Source organism: Halyomorpha halys, unplaced genomic scaffold (genome assembly GCF_000696795.3).
Source record: "Halyomorpha halys isolate HHAL.00 unplaced genomic scaffold, Hhal_1.1 Scaffold180.1, whole genome shotgun sequence".
NCBI lineage: Eukaryota > Metazoa > Arthropoda > Insecta > Hemiptera > Pentatomidae > Halyomorpha > Halyomorpha halys.
In genome coordinates, this window is record NW_027107549.1 from 589824 (window position 1) to 602417 (window position 12594).

A 12594-nucleotide genomic window follows, 5' to 3' on the forward strand; every position below is an offset into this window, starting at 1 on the left:
CAATCCTCCGAGGCGCCTGAAAAGAAGATGGCCACGAGACCAGCTACCAATGGGTAGTTTCTCTACACGCCTGTAACACTCCAATTTAACTTAGATGAGATTTACTAAATGTATTATAATGTACAGTTGTAAATAGCAATAAATAAATATTAAAAAAAAAAAATCTAAACAAATAAATTGTAAATGACTATTCATTAAAATTAGTTAGTCATACCGTTTTCCAATTTCAGACGCTATTTCAATATTTAACTATCTTAAAGTCTCCTGTTCCCGTTTTAAGCAAATATTTTAAAAGTGAGATAGGATCATCGCTCCCTGGGGGTCTTAGTGGGGTGGGTCTGGCCAGGAAGGATTGCCTTTTTTAAATATTTTTGTGTTATGATCTCTGCTATTTTTGAGTTCGTGGCGTGTCTAATATCGACCAACCTACTCGCTATAATTGTCTGTTTGAGAAGTCAGATAAGTAAAGCTACCATTGAGGCCGGGAGTGGAAGGTTTCACCCCGTTTTTCAATTTCAGGCGCTTTTTAAATATTGTTCGATAAAACTATTTTAAAGTCTCTTTTTCCCGTTTTAAGGAAATTTTTTAAAAGTTATATAGGATTTTCGCTCCCTGGAGGACTTGGTGGGGCATTTTTTTGTGTTGCGACCTCCTCTTGTGAGATTGTGACATGTCCGTACATCGACCAACCTACTAGCTATAATTGTCTGTTTGAAAAGTCAGGTAAGTAAGGGTACCACGGAGGGTGAGAGTAGAGGGTTTCACGCCGTATTCCAATTTCAGATGCTTTATAAATATTCAACTTCTTCAAATTCTTCATCTTAAAGTCTCCTCTTCCCGTTTTAAGGAAAATATTTTAAAAGTGTTATAGGACCGTCACTCCCTGGGGATCTTAGTGGTGCGGGTCCGGTAAAGACGGTAATATGTTGAAGAGGTTGACTTATTGATTTCGCGGCTTTTCGCTGCCAGTAGACGAGAGGAATGTTTAAATTCCATTAATAAATTAGTTTAAACATATAATTATTTATTTATGGTAATCTAACTAATACAAAACAATGAAATAGTTCAGAGATTAATACCTCCTAAACTAGACCTTCATAGTAATTTTTTTTCTTGTTTTAAAATCCTTAATTAATATTTTCAGTTTGGGCACTTAACCATGCACTAACCTCTACATACGTGTGTTTATCTTTTGTTACTCTACTTTATCACTGCTCTGATTACAGTTGGAACGCCTCAAGCCCTCACAACCCTGAGGAGCTTGGATCTTATCCCGAAGGAGACATCTTCTTCCCACCCCCGCGGGCTAGGAACGGCCTCAAGGCCAACTCTGCCCGTTGGCCAGGGGGACGGGTACCCTACGTCATCGGGGCACCCTTCTCTTCGCACGACCTGTCCATGATAGAGGCTGCCATCCAGGAGTACCACAAGCGGACCTGTGTCAGGTAATTTATATCGTTATTTTTTCCATGAGTTCACAGATTATTAAGTGTCTGAAACGTTTAAAGAAAAAAATCAATAAAAAAATTATATTTTTCTTCCTAATTATCTCTGTAGGAAGTCTGGTGAGTCAGTTCATTTAAAAATTTTTGAGGTTAATGACTTCCATTTTTGAATGAAATATTTATTAATTATTCATAACAATGTACAACGTTTCGGGACCACTGTCCCATATTCATGCACTTTAAAACCTACAAAAATAACAAAAGAAAAACCACCAAGTCAAAAAAGAATCACTGAATTTTATAAAGAAATAAACAAAAAGATTACAATAAACGACAATAGACAAAAAGGAAGAAGGAAAGAGGAAACAAATAGTAATAGCAATAATAAAATTTTTTTTAAACTACAATACATACCAGGACTTACCAATAAAATTTTAAAAAAACACTGACAGAATATGACCATATAAATATCAGAACCGGTTTATACAACAATAATAAATTACACAATAAGCTGTCAAACATGAAAGACAAAGTTGATAAGATGGAAAAACTAAATGCAATTTATAAAATAGATTGTAAAAATTGTGAAAAAGTATATATTGGTGAAAAATCTAAAAAACTGGAAACTAGGATTAAGCAACACATCAACAATTGTAAAAACGCTAAAAATATAAATTGCACATCTGTGGCCTATCACAGCATAAAACTGAACCACGAATTCAATTTTGAAAACCCAAAAATAATAGATACAGCACAAAATACAAAAAGCAGAAGATTTCTAGAAGGTATATACATAACAAAAAACATACAAAACACAGTAAACTATACAACTGACACTAAACACTTAAATACACATTACGCCGACATTATAAATAGACTTAAAATAAAAACATAAAAATCAGATGAAATAAACAGGTTTATGTAAAAAATCACTAAGTTAATATTAAATACAAAACAGGACTTGTTGTTTAAATAATAAATTTAATTAATAAAGTAGTTAGAACAAATAAATAGGTTTTATTTATTTCATATAACGTAAATAATTCATAACGATGAAAATCTTTAGGTGTGAATTTCTCCTAAACGAAGCGTTTGTGGACATACCTTCAGAGGAAATTGTTTTCTTGTTTTGAGGTCCTTAATTCATATTTTCAGCCGCTTAATCCTGAAACAGGCTGTATATTGAAATTATTGACCGCAAGCAAATGATCATGTATTAGGGCGTCCCATAAGTTTTTTTCCGTTCCATGTATGACCACAACCCGGTCATGTTTGTTGTATATGTTTATGGCGTTGATTTCAGTTGTCTAACAGCTCTTTTAAAATAGATTTCCTTGTTGTCAAATAGTTTTCTATACTGTTCAATATGGATAGCAAAAGAAACATTTGCATATTATGCTTCATTGCTTTATAAAAAGTAGTAGTGCAAATAATACTGCAGGCGAGATTTGCACCGTTTATGGGAATAACACTAAGACTATTAGAACTGCCCACATAAGCATTAAGAGATAAATTTCATAAGGAAAAATTGTAGTTATTTAAAATTAAGTACTTTGACTCGTTTGCATATATTACTCTCTTGATTATACTTTTCAAGTTGTATTTAGAAGTTTTTCATCGAAATATATACGCGAAAAATACAATGAATTAATTTGTTTAGATTAGACGTACAGCCTCCACTGGCTCATTACCAGTGATGCGGCGAGAGGGATGCGCTGGGATCTCTTGAGCTCTGCTCTACCCCCACACGTGGGGGATGGAGTGGGCTCAGGGATCCTCAGGTCGATTGTGTAAATATTGTATATATTATTTTATCATTATGTTATTTTATTTATTTATTTTTCATACAGATAGTTTGATTATAATCATCTTGTCTATTATTTTGTTTGTATATATTTTAAGAGAGTTTTTTTTATTATTATTTTTTTTATTTTTTTTTTTTATATTTTAGTATGTATGAGATCATTCATCACTATTACCTATTGCCCACAACTGTGTGGCAGATTGTAATATCTATCAACAAATAAATCCATCTATCTAAAAACAAAAAAAACATTAGACGTAATTCAAAAGTTCACCTCTATTGAAAGCTTTATGCTATCTCGAAGTAGGTCGGCAATTAGGCAATTAATCTGAAAATAGAGGAGGCTGTGAAGGTGGGTTTCTTAGCAACAATACCGGAAGCCGTCCTTCGGGCCGCCATGATTGATAGATGTCAGAAAAAGGTTGGTTTCCGTTGCAGAGGCGTTTTGAGAGCTTTTGCAAGAAGGAAGTCTCCAATGGCATTCTTTCCTCGTATTTTCCATTGTCCCTGCCTATCCCTGGGCTTTGGAGGGTAACAGATAACGATAGATCATAATTCTAAATGTCACCATGTCATTTTGGTTTATTAATTTCGTGACGCCAAATAGCTCTGTGCCTTTCCATAGAGGTTTGAACCTGATTTTTCAATCCAAAAGATACATTTATGTAATATCGATTTTCTTTCTCTAATTCCATTCCTAAAATGATTGATTGAATAGTGCATCTATTGCGTGGAATGATGAGACTTACTTTTATCAGTCATATTTCAATTTAAAAATCATATTCATCTTTTATATCATACTTTTTATATATCACCTCTCTTTTTTTTTTTCTTTACAACTTCACGTGTATATTGGTCGAAGAAAAAATATTGTAAAATCATATTTTTATTTTTTTTATTTTGTCAGTAACCATGATGTATTTTACGCTATCGATTTATTTTAACTTTTCTGATTTCTTATATATTATGGTCATCTCACATCATTCTTAAGAGGCAGCAAACGAAAATGCTATCGATTGTATAATCGCACGCTTGCGTATCGATTTATTATAACTTTTCCAATCTCAAACATATTAGTGACCTTTTGAATTGTTTATGTAGTAAACATACAAATGGCTTAATATATATATAAAGGGACCCTAATATAAGAAGGAACCCAAATAAAAGTGAATATAAATCGATGCGCGATTTTAAAATTAATAGCATTACCATTTTATGCATATCCCAAAACATAAAAATGAACCCTTATATGTTAGAAACCAGAAAAGTTAAAATAAATCGTTACGCGACCTCAAAATCGATAGCATTTTCGTGTTCCGCTTGTTAAGGAACATATAAGAGAACCCTAATTAATATATTAGAAATCAGAAAAATTAGAATTAATCTATACCCGATTATAAAATATATATACATGCACCGCAATAGGACTGTAAGACAAAAAATGTCGTATTTACGAATATACGAATACAAGTGTATTCGGGTGGTTAATCATTTCATTTTTTAGAATAAGAGATTATTCGGCCATAAAATTGATGAATACAAGAGTATTAAAATTTTTTTGCTGGAATAATTGATTATTCTTGTAAAATAATTATGAATACAAAAGTATTTGGATGGTTAATCATATGTTTTTGTACGAATAATTGATTATTCGAGTAGAAAATTCACGAATAAAAAAGTATTCGTCCCTCGTCAATTGAATAATATTTGCCCAACTCTATGCACCAGTCATTATCAATCGATTTAGTAACGGAATTAGAGAATGAAAATCGATATGACAAAAATTAATCTTTACTCTGAATTGAAAAATCATATTCTAACCTCTATGGATTGGCTCAAAGACATCAAGGTAGTGTAAATGTACTTAGCACCACTGTGAAGTAAGTCATCGATATTTATATAACCGATTTGTGTAGAGGTTAACTATGATATGTCAGTTTCTTATGCTAATTGAACTTAGCACAGACACAAAGGACAATAATCAAATAGTGTGCCAATAAGATTGGAATAATGTTGAATAAGCAATTCAAAAGTCAGCAATGGTTGAATAGAATTTGCAATAGAGGTCGCCAAAAATGCAATTCACTCCCAGAAATTAAAACAATTCTGCTGAGGGATAAATGGCATTTGAATTTCAACATTTTAAGTTTTCTTCGATTAACCTGGAATCTTCACACCAGACTGAAAACACAGGAAACTGAACGTCGATTTCGACTATTACAGCACTTACTAGACACACGGTCTAAACTTCCAATCCATTACAAAAGACTGATCTACATGACTGTAATAAGGCCAATCTAGACATATGGAGTTGAGCTTTGGGGCTCCACTAAACCTTCGAATTCCTCTCGTATTCAATCCTTACAATCCAAAATCCTTCGTATAAAATCCTCAATGCTCCTTTTGTCACAAATAAAATCATACATAAAGACCTTAATGTTCCCTATGTAACCGATCTAGCCCGGACCAGATATCACTCCTTCCAGTATAAACTCTCTAACCAGTCAAACCCCCTAGTTTCTAATCTTGCATCCTCTTCCATTCCGTGGCCTGAAAAGAAGATGGCCACGAGACCAGCTAATGTAAAATGTCATTAGAGTGCTACCAATTGGTAGTTTCTCTACACGCCTGTAACACTCCAATTTAACTTAGATCAGATTTACTAAATGTATTATAATGTACAGTTGTAAATAGCAATAAATAAATATTTAAAAAAAAAAAGTTTTCTTAATATAATTAAGGTCACGGTCAGTTGGAATGATTAAAGCAAAAATTTTTATTTATTTATTTAATGTAATTTACAACTGTACAAATAATAAATACAATAAGTAAATATGTGGAATATTCCATTTACACTTGACAATCTTGGGAAGGAACCACTCATTGGTGGTACTTCAAGCATTAATTTAAATTAGAAGGTCCCGTGTCCATCTTCTTTTCAGACGCCTCGGAGGATTATCAGGAATTGTTAAGGAAGAGAGATTAAGAATTAATATGATAGGATGGTTAAGGAGTTTGGAATGAAAAGACGCATATCTGTTCTGGGCCAAATCTGCAACGAATGGGATGTTAAGGTCTTTGTGGATGAGTTTATTTGTGACGTAATAAGGAGTATCAAGGATTTTACGGAGGATTTTGGATTAAAGCAAAATTAAAGATGGTCGTTGAGATTGATGGTGTTGCAGTAAGACTGATGGATTACCAACAAATTTGTCAAATTCGATTGTAACGACTACGCTATCTGCTAGTCTATACTCTAACCATAAACCGTAAGAAGCCGACGTGAGGAACTTCTACTGCCACAATGTGAACTGTAACAGACATTGTATATTGATATGTGTATTGTTTCTTGTAAATAATTTAACTTGTATTGTATTTAACTATTAATTATATTATTACACTGCTAAATTCATTATTTAAATTAGTAAAGATTACAATAGAATCTTCTGATCCACTAAAAGCTAACATCTTAAACATTGCATCTCTGGATGGCATTTGATACCTGCAGAGACATAAATTAGCGAAACTTGATGAACCGAAATTCGAAGTTCCTCTTCAGAGAATTCTCCTCCTCAGGAGGCAGTGAATAACGACATAGATAGTAGGTCAGTATACTCTAGTGTTAATTTTGGAAATGTGTATTGACTTTATTTCACTATAAAGTCTCCTCTGGATCTCTCCTCAATCATATACCTTGTATTCATTTCGCAAGAACTTACAGCTAGATTCTGAAGGATTTATAATCCCCTCCGCGACTGTAGTGAAGTTTTAGAACAGGAGCCCAAGAGGAGAAAAAAGGCAGTTATATCACCCAAATTTTTTATTACTTTAATGAAAACTATGTATAATTAATAGTCAAAATTGATGAGTCTGCCAAGTATAGGTAGGGGGAATAAAAAATGGCGGCTGTTTCAACACGATAAAAAAAATTAATTTTTCATTCGGAGCTCTATATCTTTACAACTACCAACAACACTAGAAAATCTAAGAGAACATCATTTAAAGTAGAGTAAATTTTCTAAAATGTAAGCTCTAATAGAGCTATTTATTTTCAATAGTTCTCGAGATATAGCTTTGTAAAAAGTAATGTTTTATAAAAATGTTGTATGGAACGGACTGAAAGGTCAGTAGTTAGTGAATTTATTTTGAAAAATCTATATCTCAAAAACCTTTTGACGTGCAGATGTCTATTAGCACTCAAATTAAAGCTAGTTTAATGAGCTATGAAGTAGTTTATGATGTTTATCTTCGTAGGAGTTATTTATATTCATATGTGAATAACCTAAAAACTACTACCCCTACGAAGATAAGTGTCATAAACTACTTTATATTAAGTTAAATTTCTTTTATTTTGAGTTTTGGCAGACATATGTGCGTCTTATAGATCTACAGATATATTTTTTTCAAATATCCAACATTTTATACGAACAACTAGAAATTTACATTTTGTGAGTTTATTTTGTCAAATATCATAAAAACTTCTACAAAGAAAAAGAATATAAACTATTTCATAGAACATTTAACTAGCTTTAATTTTAGTGCTGGCAGACATCAGTACGTCCAATGATTTTTGAAATAAAGATTTTCATAAATCAAACGTATTGTCCGAACAACTATAAATCAATTTATTTTAGCAAATATCATGAAAACTATAATTTCTACGATTGTAAAGGACATAAATTACTTTATACTAGCTTTAATTTGAGTGCTAATAGACATCTGTACGTCGAATGGTTATCGAGATATAGATTTCTCAAAATTGATTCACTAACCACTGATATTTCAGTAAATTTTTATGAAATGTTGCCTTTTAAAAGGCTATATCTCGAGAACTATTGGACGTAAACCGCCCTATTATGGCTCATATTTTAGCAAATTTACTCTTCTTTAAATAACGTTCTTTTAGATTTTCGAGTGTTGGTGGTAGTTTTTAAGATATAGAGCTCCGAATTAAAATTTAATGATTTTTTAAGGGTTTGAAACAGTCGCCACTTTTTATTCTTCCTACCTATACTTGGCAGACTCATCAGTTTTTACTAGTAATTATACATAGTTTTCATTAAAGTAATAAAAAATTGGGGTGAGATAACTGCCTTTTTTCTTTCTCAGCTCTTGAACAATTTCCATCCTTCAATGATTTACGTCTAGTTTCTGTAAACTAATCCTGGAACTAATAGGAGACTTCATCTCCTAACACGCATTATCAGCGCCTTCTTTTATAGAATACCTCACATCTTCAATTGGAGTCAGTCTAACACGACCACCTCGACATGATCATTCAATTATGCTTTTGAATTATGACTGTCAATCCGATTGACCATGTAGAGGTCCCTATAGATATAATAAAAAAAATTTCAGAGTTGATACTCATAAATGTTAAAAACACTCTAGTTGTTCGCTCACCAGATCTGAGTTATTTGGTTTGGATTGACTTAAATTTCGGTCTATGACATTAATTCTTTACGAAGAAGGACAATTGAAATTTTAAAAACAATAACTAATCCAGTGTCATTCATCCACTGCTGCTGTAAAATAAAAATGCCAATCCTGTCCTAATGCTCAATTTGAACAAAATTTAGTATGAATGTAAATGTTTACATTTCACTAGTAAAATAGTAAACCTAAATAATTCATGACAATGAAAAACTTTAACTTGAATATATCTTGAATAAAGCGTTAACGTTAATATAACCTCTTAGGGAATTTTTTTTCTTGTTTTGAGATCCTTTATTGATACAATTAGGACACTTGATCCTGAAATATCCTTTATATTCTACTTCATCATCAGAGCTCTGCCTACCACCGTTGCAGTGTGAGGGTACCCCTTACAGTGCCTGCTTCTATTGTGTCAATCCTCTTCTACACACATTCCTATGGTTGCAAATGTTTCTTTTATGCCATCTTCTCTCCTTTTTCTAGGTTCTCTTCTCGTTCTATGCCCATCTACTTCTGTTTCAATGGTTGCTCTGCTGTACCCACTAACATCCATCTTATTGACAGAGTTCTCCTTGTTTCAATTAGTTGTGTCTTCTTATTTCCAGGCGATCTATTATTTCTTGTACTATTTCTCGATTTTTTCCTTCAGATTCGTGCCAAGATCGAACGAGATGGACTACGTCGTGATTACTAGCGGACCCACAGGCTGTTGGAGCTCTGTGGGCAGGATCGGCGGCGCTCAAGAACTCAACCTCCAGTCTCCAGGATGCCTCGTCAAGAAAGGCACGGTAATGCATGAGATGATGCACGCACTCGGATTCCTCCACGAACAGAACAGATGGGAGAGGGACCAATATGTCACCGTCAACTTCCAAAACATTCAAGCAGGTAACAGTGTTATTGTTTATACTTCTTTTGACGATTCAAATATTTTTTGTATTGTAAAAGACTCAAGTAAAATATAAAAATTAATTTTAAAATGAGGTGTAGATAGTTGACTGTAGATTAATGATTGGAGAAGTTTGTCGGGGGGTGCGGTCAGTAAAGAACAACATAAATAAACAAAACCATATTTATTTATTTTATACCGAAGTTTCGACCTGAGTTTCAGGTCTTCATCAGGGTTTATGGCGTAGAAGGTAGGCTTACAACTCACTCAGTTGTAGGCCTACCTTCTACGCCTGATGAAGACCTGAAACTCAGGTCGAAACGTCGGCATAAAATAAATAAACATGGTTTTATTTGTTTATGTTGTTCTTTTCTGACAACACCCCCCGACAAACTTCTCCAATAATTTTAAAATTAAGAGACCATATTTTAAGGGATATTTACTTAAGAGATCAATTCACTCCTAACGTTGCCAAATGAGCTAAAGACATTCTCAAACCTATCAGCTAAATATTTCGGATATAAATTTTGTTCATAACTTTTTCCAAATTTTGGTGATTTGGTTCATACATTCTATGATCGAAATAATCCAAGAGCCCAAGAAGAGAAAAATTCTGTTATTTCAAACCAATTTTTGATTACTTTAATGGAAACTATATATAATTATGAGTAGAAACTGATGAGTCTGCCAAGTGTAGTTAGGGGGATAGAAAATGGTGGATGTTTTAAAACTTTATAAAAATTATTTTAAAATAAATAATTTAAATTCTATCCATTATAGTCTCAAAACCTTTTATTTCTCTTATAAGTCCGACGTTTCGGCCAATCCGGCCATCTTCAGAGACAATCTACTTAATACAACTTTGAAATTATATAATTTAAAAAACTCTAAACTCCATGCTTAAAACTTTTATCACAACTCTATAAAGAATCGATAAAAGTTTTAAGGAATAGTGTCTGTGATAAATGATTTTGATTTTGTTTTAAGTGAATATTGACTAATTAGAAATTGATGTTTATAGAATAGCCTGCATGGAGTTTAGAGTTTTTTAAATTATATAATTTCAAAGTTGTACTAAGTAGATTGCCCCTGAAGATGGCCGGATTGTACGAAACGTCGGACTTACAAGAGAAATAAAAGGTTTTGAGACTATAGTGGATAGAATTTAAATTATTTATTTTTAAAAAAATTAACCAGTCTCAAGAAAATATTAAGATTATAAATTTTATAAAAATTATTTTTCATTCTCTCATTAGAGCTCCATTTTGCTAAAACGACCTAAAACATTGGAAAACCTAATAGAACAATATTTAAAGTAGAGTAAATTTATTAAAATATGAATCCTAGATGAGGTATTTATGTTCAATAGTTCTTGAGAAACAGTTTTTTTCTAAAAGCAACATTTCATAACAAAATAATGAAAAATCAGTAATATTTAAATTTATTTTGGGAAATCTATATCTTAGGAACCACACGTACAGTTGTCTGTTCTATATAATAGCCTATATTATTTATCTTCATAGGAGTAGTAGGTTTTCATGATATTTAATAAAATAAAGTGATTTATAGTAGTGTGAATAAAAGTTTATATGAAAAATTCTTATTCATATGTAAATATCATATAAACTACTACCGCTACGAAGATAAGTGTAGTTTATAGTATGTTAAACAAGTTTTATTTTGACTAACGTAATAAATAGGTTTAATAGTTTTCGAGATATTGTTTCATAAAAAATACACTGAAGAATCAGTTATCAGTGAATTTATTTTTAGGAAGTCTGTATCTCAGGAACCATGGGACGTATAGATGTCTATTAGCAATCAAATTAAAGAGATATAATTTACCATACAGTAGTGTATCACGTTTATTTTCGTAGGAGTTGTAGTTTTTATGGTATTTGACAAAATAAATTCACAAAATTCGGATTTCTACTTGTTCAGATAAGAGTTTTGATTTATAAAAAAATATATCTCAGAAAGCATTAGATGTAGAGACGTCAACTAGCACACAAAGTAAAGTTTGTTTAACGTACTATAAAGTACACTGATATTCATATTGAGGTGTAGAGTAGTTGACCGTAGATTAATGCTTGAAGAAGTTTGTCGGGGGGTGCGGTCAGCAAAGAACAACATAAATAAACAAAACCATATTTATTTATTTTATGCCGACGTTTCGACCTGAGTTTCAGGTCTTCATCAGGGGTTGTGTCGTAGAGGAGGGAAAGATTAGTACTGAGGCGTACTAAGGCGTAGATATTTGACCGTAGATTAATAAGGTTTAGTCAGAATCTCTACTGAAGCTCCCTGATGAAACCCTAAAACTCAGGTCGAAACGTTGGCATGAATAAATCATTTTTTGTTTATGTGTATTTTTTTGGTGAACGCACCCCCGACCATCTTTTCCACTCATAATTTTTTTTTTTTTTTGTTTAAATGTGATCCGACCAGATAGCAACATCTATAGGTCAGAACTGTAATAACATACAAAATAATAAACATAATTTTTTTTTTTGCAATACTTTTGATTATTGGAACGTTAAGGAGGCAATAACGGCTTACAACATACAATAAAATTTTGAATTTATTCTTAGCTATTAAACTAATAATTAAATTCATATAATAGAGCTATAACAAAAAAATATTACTAAAAAAAAAAAATGAGCTAAAAAGTGAAATATAAGCAATGTGAAAAAGGCAATTAATGACAGAATGAAAATAATATCACTAAATAGAGTAATGAAATATAACAAATAGATAAATGAATGAAATACTCCTTATGAAGAGAATAATAATCGTAATAATTTTCAACTAACAAATAATAATAATAGTTTAAGAGCCCAAAAGAAAAAAATCAGTTATTTTCCTCTAATTTTTCATTACTTTAATGAAAACTATATATAAATCTTAGGAAAAATTGACTCAGCCAAGTACTAATCTTTCCCTCCTCTACGACACAACCCCTGATGAAGACCTGAAACTCAGGTCGAAACGTCGGCATAAAATAAATAAATATGGTTTTG

The 12594-nt window shown here is 32.0% G+C and overlaps 1 protein-coding gene and 1 long non-coding RNA gene across 2 annotated transcripts in view; one reads left to right on the plus strand and one right to left on the minus strand.

Moving 5' to 3' along the window:
• LOC106679157 (uncharacterized) overlaps nt 1-12594 on the minus strand; it is a 42261-nt gene that overhangs the window by 26019 nt on the left and 3648 nt on the right. The window lies entirely within an intron of this gene.
• Nucleotides 1-12594, plus strand: part of LOC106679156 (zinc metalloproteinase nas-13) — a 22187-nt gene that overhangs the window by 7172 nt on the left and 2421 nt on the right. The window contains exons 2-3 of the mRNA XM_014418134.2: nt 1227-1445; nt 9335-9573. Coding sequence (XP_014273620.1) covers nt 1227-1445; nt 9335-9573 — 458 coding nt within the window. The remainder of the gene's footprint in view (nt 1-1226; nt 1446-9334; nt 9574-12594) is intronic.